Below are 13084 nucleotides of genomic sequence, written 5' to 3'. Positions count from 1 at the left end.
TCAGAGGCTACGGTCTCCCTCGCCAAACGCCACCTTCTCTCATCTTCTCGCTGACCTCCTTGCAATTCTCGATTCTCTTGCTATTCCCAAGGTAATGTATGGTGATCTTAGTGCAAAATCAGAGGAGGTGAAGGAAGAAATTAGAGAATCAAGCTCCCCTCTTACCGGAAATGCCATCGGAGCTCTCTGCCACCATCACTGAAGCTCTTTCGTTGGCCAAATCAGTGTTTTCTGTTCAATGTGATATCATGCTAGAATCTTTCGGGGATTATTTTATCAATAAGGTCAAGCAATAACAAAGGTCAGGTACCATTTTGTTAGCCCCAGAATTTTTCGAGTACCAATTTGGTATTTACCTTTTCGTGCAATTAAGGACATGTATGATGGGGCTACAACTAGTGTGAAGATTCAAGGTGGTGTAACAGAAAAAATTTCTATTGGCATATGATTACACCAAGGATCATCCTTAAGTCCATACCTTTTCACATTAGTCATGGAAGTACTCACAGAGTATATCCAAGAGCTTGTGCCATGGTACATGATTTTTTCCGATGATATCGTCTTTTTGGGAGAGTCAAGGGAAGACCTAAATAAGAAGTTGGATTTATGGAGAGAAGCTCCAAAAGTGTATGGTCTGCGCATAAGGCGTAGCAAGATGAAATATATGGAATGTAAATTCGGCCGCCGAAGAAAAAATCCTAATAAAGAAGTTAAGATTGGAGAAAACATCATACGAAAAGTTAAAAGTTTTAAGTATCTTGGGTGCATCATATAGGAAAATAGAGAGATTGAACATGATGTAAATCATAGGATTCAAGCAGATTGGTCAAAATAGCGGAGTGTGTCTAGTTTTATATGTGACAAAAAAGTGTCTTTAAAACTTAAAGGTAAATTCTATCGCAGTACTATCAGACCGTCTATGCTTTATGGTATAGAGTGTTAGGTAGCCAAAGGGGAGCACGAACATAAGTTAAGTGTGGTAGAGATGAAGATGTTAATATAGATGAGTGGTCATACGCGATTGGATAGAATAAGGAACAAAGATATAAGAGAGAGAATTGTAGTAGCACCTATTGTGGAAAAGATGGTAGAATCACATCTCAGATTGTTTGGACATTCAAGAAGAAGATCGACAAAGCATCTAGTCAAGAGGGTAGATGAGATAGAAGATGGATAAGGAGTGAAAGACAGAAGAAGACCATCTATGAGGCGGTTAAAGGAGATCTATATGTAAATGGTCTTTCTGTAGACATAATACATGATAGAGCTCAATGATATCATTTGATCCATATAGCCAACCCACCTAGTAGGATAAGGCTTTGTTGTTGTTATAAAGACAATTTAATGATTATGATGATTAAATGATAGCAAAAAATACTAAAAATTGCTAGCCTCTAAAAATTTTTCTTTTTTATTTTCATTTATATTTTTGCTAAACATTGACGATATGCTCACACGACATCATGAGAAAAAGAAAATTGAACAAATCTAAAAACAAGACTACAAGAGCAGGTAAAGGAAAAAATAAAAGAAAAAAAAATCCAATATCGAGCATAATGATTGCATAGTAACCCATTAAAAGAAAGTTTAACTATTTTGTTGATCCTTATAGTTTTTTCAAATTTTTAATTAAATTTTTATACTTTTTTCTTTTAATGGGATCTTTACACTGTTTTTAATTTTATAATTAGGTCATTCATAGTGTAAAAGATGTTAAATAAACTAATTATTGCTAATTTCATACCTGTATAGTTAGTGAATGTTAGATAAATAAAAAAATAAAACAACTCACACTATTGTTAAAAATATAAAACATGTACATGATTGGATATTGATTTTATAGATGAGTCAATGTGTTGTTACTGTGAGGAGGCAGTAGAAGATGCCATTACACGATTGCATCATCCATTATCTTCACGATGTTGAATTCTATCATGTTGCTAGGATTTACGATTATTGGTTTAAGCTTGATGAGATTTTTGTTAGTGCATTTATAGAGTGATGACATCCAGAGACCCATACATTCCATATGCATTTTAGAAAGTGCACAATTACATTGCAGGATGTTGTCTACCAATTTGGATTTCCAACAAATGGTGTGGTTGTGAGTGGTTGTTTGTCAGAGTTTGAGTTGTACATATTCGAAAGAAGACCAGAATGGGTATAGTTTCAGGATCGGAGTTATTTGGTGAGTTTTCTCCTGATCAATATATTCACAAGCACACTGTCTATCATGCTTGGTTCCAGCAGAGATTTATGGTTCTCCCTCCGGATGCCAGTGAGAATACTGTTAGGATTTATGCTCAAGCGTACATTATGGTGCTCTTTTCGCTGGTTACCCTGTATTGCAAAGATGGATGAGTTGGAAAAATATAGCTGGGGCTCCGCCACGTTGACATGGTTGTACCAATGCATGTGTTGTGTTGCCATTTAGAATGTGATGCAGTTAGCTGGTCCGTTGACCCTTCTATAGTCATGAATATTTTGACATTTTTCTATATTCAACCCGCGAGGTTACGATTCATTTGTCTGGCCATTGGTCTCGAGGTAATTTTCTTCATTCAGATTTTCTATTTAATACAATTGTTCATTTTCTTTATATTTCATTCATAATGGTAAGATAATTACATTACAGGTGGAAGCGATTTAGTCCTCCGTATCATGAGAGAGAACCTAGGTTTGTTCACACTAGGTTGATGCTGGATATGTTGTGATCTATTAGGTCAGTATCTTCTTTGTCATTTATATAATGATAACGTAGAGTTAAACATTATATAGTTGTAACATAAACAATCTTTGTTGTAATAGTTTCTGTAGAGGCCATATGATGTTCTGGAGGTACAAGTTGTTGTGAATCCCGCTATCCTAAAACATAGACCTCAAATATTATGGCATTCTATTACTACCTTGATCTACTTTACTGTTATTGAGTGGCATCAGTGATAAACCACTTTTTTATGGTATATTTTAGATTGAATTGAGTAGATTTTGTGAATTATTTTCCTATTTATTCATGTAAATTACATGTTTTTAAGTTTCCTTCCTAATTTTGTACTATGATTAAAAACATCATTCTTTGGCCTTAAAATTGATCATTTTTAATCCTCTTTTATTATTATTCGATGCCGTGATATGTGCGTTAAGTGATTTTAGAGTTTATAGGGCAGGAATGGCTTAAAGGATGGAAAGGGAGCATGCAAAAGTGGAAGGAACACAAGAAATTGAAGGTTTGAGAAGCTGGAACTGACGCGCGCGCGTGGCTGAAGCGCACGCGTGATCACACCATCCTACAATCGACGCGTATGCGTGACTGACGCGTACGTGTGACCAAGAATTCTTCCATGCGACGCGTGCGCGTGGCTGACGCGTACGTGTGACAAGTGTCACGTGCTGCAATAAGTGGAATTCGCTGGGGAGTGGAGCTGGAGAATGATCGAATCATTCATTCACACACATTAGGTTTTAAATGTAGGTTTCTAGAGACCTCTCTCCTCTCTCTAAGTTTTACGATTTTTAGTCTTATTTCTTCTTAACTTCAAAATTTTATCTTGCTTTAATTTAGTTTCTTCTACTTTTTATTGTTATAGTATCTTAGTTTATCTTCTCTTGTTGATTCCTTTATTTTTCCAATTTAGTTTATGAACTCTTCTTGTTAGATTCAATTTCATGTTTATTGCTTCTTTCTTTAATTGTTGGTTATTGATTCCTTGCATTTGTTAAGTTTAGATTTTACTATTTCTTGTTATTTTTCTATACTTTTGTGCCTTTCAAGTATTTGATAAAATGTTTGGTTGGATTTTAAAATAGATTTTTGTGTTCTTGACTTGGATTGATTAATTAGAGACTCTTGAGTTATCAAAATTCTTTTGTTGATTGGTGATTGAAAGTTGTTAGTTGGCTTGAGCCTCACTAAATCTAGTCTTTAATTAGGACTTGTGAACTTAAGTCGATTTTGCTCGTTTGACTTTCCTTCATTTGTTAGAGGATAACTAAGTGAAAGCGATTTGCATCTACCATCACAATTGATGATGATAATGAGGATAGAAATTCCAATTTTCAATCCTTGCTAGGACCTTTCTTAGTTGTTAGTTTATTTTTCTCGCAATTTATATTTTCTTGTTATCAAACCCAAAACCCAAAAATATACAAAACCATAACCAGTAAGAAGTACACTTCTCTGCAATTCCTTTGAAAGACGACCGATGTTTGAATACTTCAGTTATTTTATTGGGTTTACTTAAGTGACAAACAAATTAAACGTTGACTGAAGATTGCTTGTTAGTTTAAAACTATACTTACAACGAAGTTATTTTAAAAAATTTTTTACCGACAAAAATCCTCCGTCAATCAGCTCCTTTACAAAGTGATAATCCAAGAACATGTGCTTCATTTTAGATTAAAAGTAGGATTAAAAGTATGTTATGTTAGGATATGTGGTAAGCTTGGTTATCTTGATGATTAAGCTTCCTTGGTTAAAATAAGATCAATGAGCCTAGGGATACTTTTGAGTTTTGAAACAGGAACAAAGTGGTCCCTTGTAACGTAATTTTTCTAACACTGAGTACTCATTCTCTCATTATAATGTTTGGTTTTTGTCATTTTGATTTTTCAAATACTTTTGTCAATACCTAAATTACTAAATTTTCAAAAAAAAAGGTCTTATTTTCTTAATCTGTTTGAAATAATTACATCAAAATTTCATCTTTAAAGCCTTTTTAGAATATATATATATATATATTTACTTATTTTAAATTTTTCATGTCATTTTCGTTTTGATCTTTCTATATTCTTTTGTGGGTGGCTAAATTTTCTATAATATTTTTGGTTTACTCATTTTTTTTCTCAACGCCATTTTTGGTTAACTCCAAGGGCCAATAATGAAATGCATGGATAGATGGATTATGCTACGTGTATACCAAAATCAGCCACCAAAATTAGTCATCAGTATAAAATAAATGTTAAAATACAAATATACATTGAAAATAAATTAAATCATACATATATTTATATATAAATACATTAGTGGCTGATTTTAGTGGCTGATTTTAGTGTCCGAATCACATTTTTGTGGATAAATAGATACAAAGTAATTAGAGTTACCACCCAGTGAACTCAAAATACGTGAGCATATCAAATATTGCAGTTTTGTGTAGTTAAAGGCCAACATTAATTGTCTTTTTAAGGTACCTTAGAAGCCTCTTTAGCTTATGCAGTTGAGACGAAAGAAATCAAAGAATATATATAAGTTGGAAAACACTCCACGCAACATAGTGACTGACCCTCAATGTTAATACATTATAATCATTTTGACTCTTGGCTTTCCACTTTGGCAAAGAAAAATTCTTATTTTTTGTTCTTTTTGGTTTTCCTTTGTTAGTTGACTTGGTTCGCATGTTCTATATAACGGTTTGGAATTGCATACCAAATTATCCACACTCTTCATCTTCACTAAAGTCTCTGCTCCTTTGTTTCATTTGAGTGATGACTAACTCAAAAGCCTGTTTTTCTTTTGTTCTTATTTTTGCATTCTTCGTCTCTTCTCATCATGTCTTAGCTCGTGAATTTCCCAATGGTGAGTCTTCTCTTTGCTGCTTTCATTCAAATGTATACTTTTGTTAAAAGGTATTATTTTAAATAATTTGATTATAAATAGAAGCTATTTACTTTTGAATTGTAACATATTCAGTAAATGGTTAAATAAGTTTTGGAGTCCTATACAACTGTTTTTTTTTAAATGAATTTTCATCTTATATACAAATCATCTTAGAATGAATTAAGTACTTATTCTTTAATCCATAAGTATGAAGCTAATTTGTATGCGGCGGATAATAATAGTAAGGACTAGTTTCTTTCTTTTTTCTTTTTTTTTTTTAATTAAAATCACATAAAATTATACAAGGGCTAAAGCCATAAACCATAAACCATTTAGTTTTGATCTAGTGGTAAGTTTATTGGAATCCTTAATCAACTTATGAGGGTTCAAATGCCATATTGAACATGGAGAACTAGATTAAATATTAAAATTAGAGGTCTAAAAATTTAAAAGCTCAATTGAAATTCAATTGAAAATGAACTAGATGTAATAAAATATTTTTTATATTATTTTTACAAGAACTAACAATTTATTTAACACATTAGCTAAACATATAATAAACACTACAAACAAAATTTTCATACCCGATATCAATAATTTACAAAATGTTGAAAATCTTACATAAACTAAACTAGACACATTATCTTAAAATTGTTTTTTGTTAAAGAATCCAGTCATGAAGTTGATTTTATCATATAATTAAACATACATAAAATTAATAATTTTTGTACTTGATCATTGAAAACATTTTAATTTCACATTTATTCAATATAAAAAATGTTATATGTACATAAAAAATCAACCAATAAATTAGTTATTATATATTTTGTATATTTTTATATATGATGCTTCAAGTATTTTTAATGTATATTTTACATGTATTTTATACGAATAGTTAATTACTGATTAATGTTTAATGTATTTGGAGGAAGTATGATTGGTTTACAATACTCAATTCCAAAAAAAAATTCATCTTTGACTTTCTAATTATTATTTTGAAGTTTTTGATGTTTAATTTAAAATTTTAAAGATTATACATAATTTCTAGCAGATAATGTGGAAGTTGATGACTTAAAAGGTTCAACAAACAACAACATTCTATGGACTATTCCATTAACACCAACTAAAACTGAAGAGGATCATTATTCTAGAAACCCTCATCAGGGTAATGATCCTGTTCTTCCTATGTTATTCTTTAGAAGAAACAAAAATAAGAAACCACCAGAGACTAGTACACATACTCCACCAAAACCACAACCAGAACAACACATTCATAACCCGAATACCCATCCACATCCATATTATCCAAATGATCCACCCACACATCCATATTATCCAAATGATCCACCCACTAATTTTCAACGACCAAATCCATTAACGGGTGTTATACCTCTTTTGGACCCATTAATACGTGGTCAAAATGGAGAAGATCCAGAATCAGAGAAAGTTGATCCAGAATCAAAGAAGATTCCTCCACCAGATGATGGAGAAGAAGACTCGATGGATAATATTGCTCATCATTCGATTGGTTACAATCCCTATAGCAGTAATCAATACCAATCCTCAGGTTTTGAAAAAATTGGTAAGGAAGGCACACTACTTTATGAAAACTTTTTTTTTTCACTTTTAACATTTTAGTTAACTAATCAAACAAGTAGTAGTTACAACTAGTTAATACTGAAACAATTAGGTAAACAATAAGAGATGCAAACAAAAACAACGTGAACAACATATCATATTTCAGATTCATTAAATGTTTACTTTAAAATCTTAATTAAGGATTTTACTAATGGTGACAATTTTGCTCTTTATCTTTCAGGAAAGAGATTTTCAGCATATAATATGGAAGAGGTTGATGAGTTAAAAGGTTCAAACAACAACCTTGAATGGACTATTCCATTAAAACCAACTAAAATTGAAAAGGATCATTATACTAATCCTTCAATTGGAAACTATCATAGGGATTCTTATCAGAGTAACACTCCTATTCTTCCTATGTTACTCTTTAGAAAAAGACGACCAGAGAGTGAACCACATCCTGATCCACCTCATGGTCCGAATCATGATCCAAATACTGGTTCACATGGTCCACATCATGATCCACCTCATGGTCCACATCATGATCCACCTCATGGTCCAAATTCTGGTCCATATCATGGTCCAAATTCTGGTCCATATCATGATCCAAATACTGGTCGATATAATCCATATAATGGTCCAGATTATTATGGAGACGGATCAGGGATGGATTATCCGAGTGATCCATCTATTATATGGCAATATTGGAACACGATTAAGAATTGGGGTAGGAAAATTAAGGATTGGTATTATTCAAATCCAAATAATCCACAAGAAGAGAGTCCTCCAGTTGATGAAGATGAGCCGTCATCAGATCGTCCTCATTCTTCAATTGGTTACAATCCTTATAGGAGTTACCAATATTATGTTCCGTCTGCACTACCCCAAACTCAAAGCAACAATTACTACACTCTTCCCTTTAGCTACAATCCAAATCACTACTTACAATGGAATCATCTCTTAAAAGGTGGTTACTCTGCTAATTTTGCTGCCTATCAACCCTCACCGTTTCAACATATTGGTAAGGCACAATACTTCTCTAAACATTAATTCTATATATTTTCTTCCCCTAGCTTAATTACCTATATACATTGTTTACATAAGATAGGTTTAAATTTAATTATTTTGTCGGTTCCTATAGTTTTATCGAATTTTTAATTAGGTATCTATATTTTCTTTTCTTTTCAATTTAGCTCCTTATACCATATTAGATTTTGTAACTAAATCCCTACCGTGACAAAACGTTGAAATTAACAGAATATTCTATTAAATTATATAGAATATTCAGTCAAGTATTAGACATATTCATTTTACTTAACGGAATATTCTGTTAATTTCAAGTTTTTATCATGGTAGGAATTTAATTACAAAATCTAATATGGTATAGGAACTCAATCGAAAAAAAAAAGTATAACAACCTAATTAAAAATTCAATGAAACTCTAAAGAATACAGAATAATTAAATTCATAATGTAAAATAACTTAGAGGATTGCCCAAAATAGTATCTTGGCCGTATGTTTGGCTATTGTGACGGTTACCAAAAAAAAGTTTTAAAACTTTGATTTTTTTTTTTTAATTATTTGACCACTAAAATAATTATGTTAGGTGTATACTAAGATCAGACATTAATATAAAATAATAAAATATATGTCAGAATACAAAATATATATTAAAATAAATTAAATAGTACATATATTTATACACAACTATATAATGACTAATTTTAATAACTGATTTTGATGTATAAATAACATTTTTGCCTCTCAAATAAATAGTTATCTTAACAATCTCATAAGTTTTCTAATATGATAAAATTAAAGTCTTCTAATAACTATGGTACAAATAAAAATGCAGAAGCAGAGAACTACAAAGATGGAAATGTAGTCTGGAATCACAAAATGAAGAGCCCTTCAGAAATTGGCTGGAGCACAAATTATGGAGATAACAAGGAACCAATGAACTAATTTCGACTCTGAGTCACCTATGCCAAATACATAAATAGAATATATTATGGTAGTGCTGTGTCATACTACTTATCCTAAACATACTAAATAATACTTTACGCAACATTGGTCTTTAGCTATCATGTGCCATATGTTGCAAAGCTGGGTTTGTTGTTAGTGTTTTATATGAAATATGTATTGTTAATGATTTTACAAAGGGAGTTTTGTATTTTCGTAGAACTTTTTTCACTTGTTTGTTAATAATATAATTAAAAAATATTTTACTATAATCTTTATCCCAACGTAGAGGCCGAAAATTGGAATCGTCCCCAACTTTTTTTTTTTGCTACAAAATGGTCCCCAAAGTTTTAGTTTGTTTTAAAATCGTCCCTCGGATGAAAATACCCCTCCCTCCCTCCCTCCCCTCTTCTTTCCCTTCTTTCCCAAAAATATGCAAAAGCACCAGCAGAAGCACCTCCCTCCCCTCTTCTTCCCCTTCTTTCCCAAAATTATGCAGAAGCACCAGCATAAGCACAAGTAGAAACAGAACCAAAAGCAACAACAATTAATCAAACAGAAACAGAAGCAGGACAACAACAACAATAAATCACCAATAAATCAACAATGGAATCAAGTAGAAATAGAAGAAGAATAACAATAACAATGAAACAATATAATCAATCAGAATCAACCAGAAACAACAATAATAAAAAATCAACAAATATAATAGAAGCAGAATGAAAGAAGAAGAAGAAGAATGATGGAAGCAGAAGCAGAGAAGAGCAACGGTGGCGGCGGCGGCAAATGCGAGCCAAATGTCCATTCAAAAATTTCTCAAAAAGAATCTCGTTGTAAATATAGTTTTAAACCAACAAATGACCAGTATCAGAATTTAGTTTGTTGTCACAAATTCAAATCAACAAAACCGGGAGTTTTAAAATCCGGGTCGTCTCACAAAAAAATTGCAGTGAGGTGTGCGTATCATTGGCTATGAGAAAAAGGAGTTTTAAAAATAATTGACAAGAAATTTGGTACGAATTTTGCAATCCACAACTTTCCGGCAAGTGCATCAGGTCGTACCAAGTAATAAACTCAGGTGAGTGAGTATCGATTCCACGAGAATTAATGGATTAAGCAAACAATAGTCAATTGATTATTCTAGTCAGACAATCAAAATTTAGGGTTTCAATAGTATAAAAACAGAGAATTAAATAAAAGCAAATTAAAATTGGTTAAGAAAATGATATGATAAAGATAGTTAAGGTGTCAGAGATATTTAAATTTTTGGATTAATATTTAATATTAACTACTTTGATCATGTAAAGATTATGTTTATGGCAAACCTCAAGTGATTAAATTTCTATTCCTAGGCAATCCAATCTCCTCTAATATAACTGACCGTCAATTTCTTGATCACTCAATTATATATTTATATTAGAGGGTTAAGTTCAAATTCCGATTTATAAGCCACACAACCCTAAGAATCCCAGAGAAAAATGTAGTTATATGTCACGTACCACATTAAGTCCAAATAATTAGGAATTGTGAGAAATTGGTTTCAAATTGTAATCTAATAATATAATTTTTCCAAGACTCAAATAGAATTTAAGTAGAATTAAAGTTATTTTTCAATATTCACTAATCCGTAGGATGAAGAACGAAACCAATTCTTAAACAATAATCAAAGCATTAATCAAGAGTAGAAGAACAATGGAGGATTAGTTGCGCATAGTGCAGAAAATTTCAAATCCTACTCTAATATAAAACCTAAAATTAATGAGGAGTATAAGATGGAAGAGATGGAGAGTAAGTGCCTCTTTGGGGAGGAAGGAAATCCCCTTTTTATAGTAAAACCTCTAAGACTAAACTTAGAATTAAAATTCAAACTAAATCAAAACAAAATCAAATCAAATCAAACCTTTTCTTAATGATTCTTTGACTAATTAATGATCTTTCTTGTAATTTAAGTTTGGTGTCTTCAAATCTTCTTTAATTACGAAGATTTCTCGGATCCGGGTCTATTGTAGGCGTTTGGCGCCACTTTGGTGGCATTTGACGTCTCTTTTTACGCAATTATGTACTTCCTTGCTGCTTGTCGAGTGGCCTTTAGTGCCAGGAGTCCCGAGAAGAATTACTGCTGGACGTGGTTTGGCGCTATACGCCAATGTCGCGGCGTTTAGCGCCGTAAGCGCCGTGATGCTAGAGAAAAATATAGATTATTATATATTGTTGGAAAGCTCTAGAAGTTGGCTTTCTAATGCCACTGAAACTGCGTCAAGTGGAACTCTATAGCTCAAGTTATGCTTGTTGGAGTGTGAAGAGGTCAGGGTTAATAGCATCCATGAATTCTCTTTGCACTTGTCTTTAATTCTTGGTTCCTCGCTCCTTGTTCTTTTGCTTTTCTTTTCCTAATATTTTTCTACAAGAATCATGAAACCAAGAAAATCAAATTACTAATAGAAAAGTTTAAAAAATTATATAATTATTAAGCAAAAGTCACACTTTTCTATAAAAAAATGCTAATGAAAAGTACTTAAGATGCTCATGCATCAAAATTAAATGACAAGAAAATAAAGAGCAAACAAGTAGTTTAAATGCTAAAAGACATCTTGAAAATGATTGAGAGTCAAGATTTTCTATCTAAGTTATTGACCACAAACATGGTAATTAAGAAGAGTTAATCCCACTTCGTCATTTCCAAACATTGGAAGAAAGTCAAATAGGCATAATTGATCTTAATCTACAAACCCTAGCCAACTCACTAATTATTAGACTTAGTGAAAGACTAGCGTAAGTGAAAACAAAATCAACTAAGAATTCTAAATTACCAATCAATATTGGATATCAATGACTCAAGGTCACCTAAGTCTTCAATTCCAAGTTTAGAATGCAAAATTCTACTCTAAAACTAAAAAATGTATTTTAGCAAACACTTGAAAGGCATAAAAGTATAAATGGTAAATTATAAGAATTAATAAAAATCTATAACTACCAAATTTAAGAAAATAATAATAGCAACTCAAAGAAGTAATAATAAACATGAAAACATGAAATTGTATTAAAGAAAAATTAGAATTCAAACAAGTATTCATAAACTAAAATTGACAAAAATAAAGAAACAAATAAATAAAAATAAACAAATTAAGATACTATAATAAGAAATTGTAAAGAAAACTACACTAAAACAAGAATTAAAACCTAAATATAAAAAGAGACTAAACTAAAATTTCTAAAATCCTAGAGAAAAGTTTCTTTTTCTATGAATTAACTTAAAACATGGATCTACACTACTATGACTACTTCGTTGATCTCCCTTGAGTCATGTCTCTAGCTATATGCATCGGAAATGAGTTGGATTAAGCCAAAATTGGGTCTGAAATCACGATCCAAGTGTTTACTTAAGTAAATCATGTGCTGCTATTCGTGCGTACGCATCTGTCATGCGTACACACAAATCCAAGGAGATGTGTACGCATCTGTCATGGTATGTACAATTAGACAGATTTCTAAAACTTTATTTCTTCATAATTCTTCTACTTTTGCATGCATTTTTTCCATTTCTTCGAACTATTCTTGTCTTCTAAACCTTAAATCACTTAAACAAACATATCAATACATCGAATGGGATAAATGTAAATTAAATTTAACAATTTTAAAGCATACAGAACATATTTTTTACAATTAAGTACAATTAGGAGAAATTCACAAAATTATACATTTTCTATAAATAAATGTATGATAAATTAATAAATTTTACTCTTTTCAACCCAAAATTTATTATACAATATGGATTTATCAGAGACTGGTCTTTTTAGTCGATAGAGACTTTGATCCCTTACGACTTTTTTGTAAAAGTAGTTTGATTTTATTAAAATATTTTTTGTCATAATATATAATATCATGACAAAATCGACATAATTTTAAAAGATTTATATTTTCATAATGTTATTACGGATAAAAAATACTAGT

At 31.3% G+C, this 13084-nt stretch overlaps 1 protein-coding gene across 2 annotated transcripts; it reads left to right on the top strand.

The window, feature by feature from the left end:
• On the top strand, positions 5360-9405 carry LOC107622576 (sporozoite surface protein 2-like). 2 transcript variants are annotated; one of them, XM_021113086.1, is made up of 4 exons: positions 5360-5572; positions 6642-7175; positions 7413-8192; positions 9027-9405. In XM_021113086.1, the coding sequence occupies exons 1-4, from the start codon at positions 5482-5484 to the stop codon at positions 9134-9136; spliced, it is 1515 nt and encodes a 504-aa protein (XP_020968745.1). In that variant the 5' UTR covers positions 5360-5481; the 3' UTR covers positions 9137-9405. The 2 variants fall into 2 exon arrangements, with proteins under 2 accessions (XP_020968745.1, XP_016180007.1); XM_016324521.2 differs by having other exon boundaries at positions 5364-5572; positions 6645-7175.

This window comes from Arachis ipaensis, chromosome B10 (assembly GCF_000816755.2).
Source record: "Arachis ipaensis cultivar K30076 chromosome B10, Araip1.1, whole genome shotgun sequence".
Classification (NCBI taxonomy): domain Eukaryota; kingdom Viridiplantae; phylum Streptophyta; class Magnoliopsida; order Fabales; family Fabaceae; genus Arachis; species Arachis ipaensis.
The sequence above is the reverse complement of the archived record's forward strand: the minus strand, read 5'-3'. Positions and strand labels throughout refer to the sequence as shown.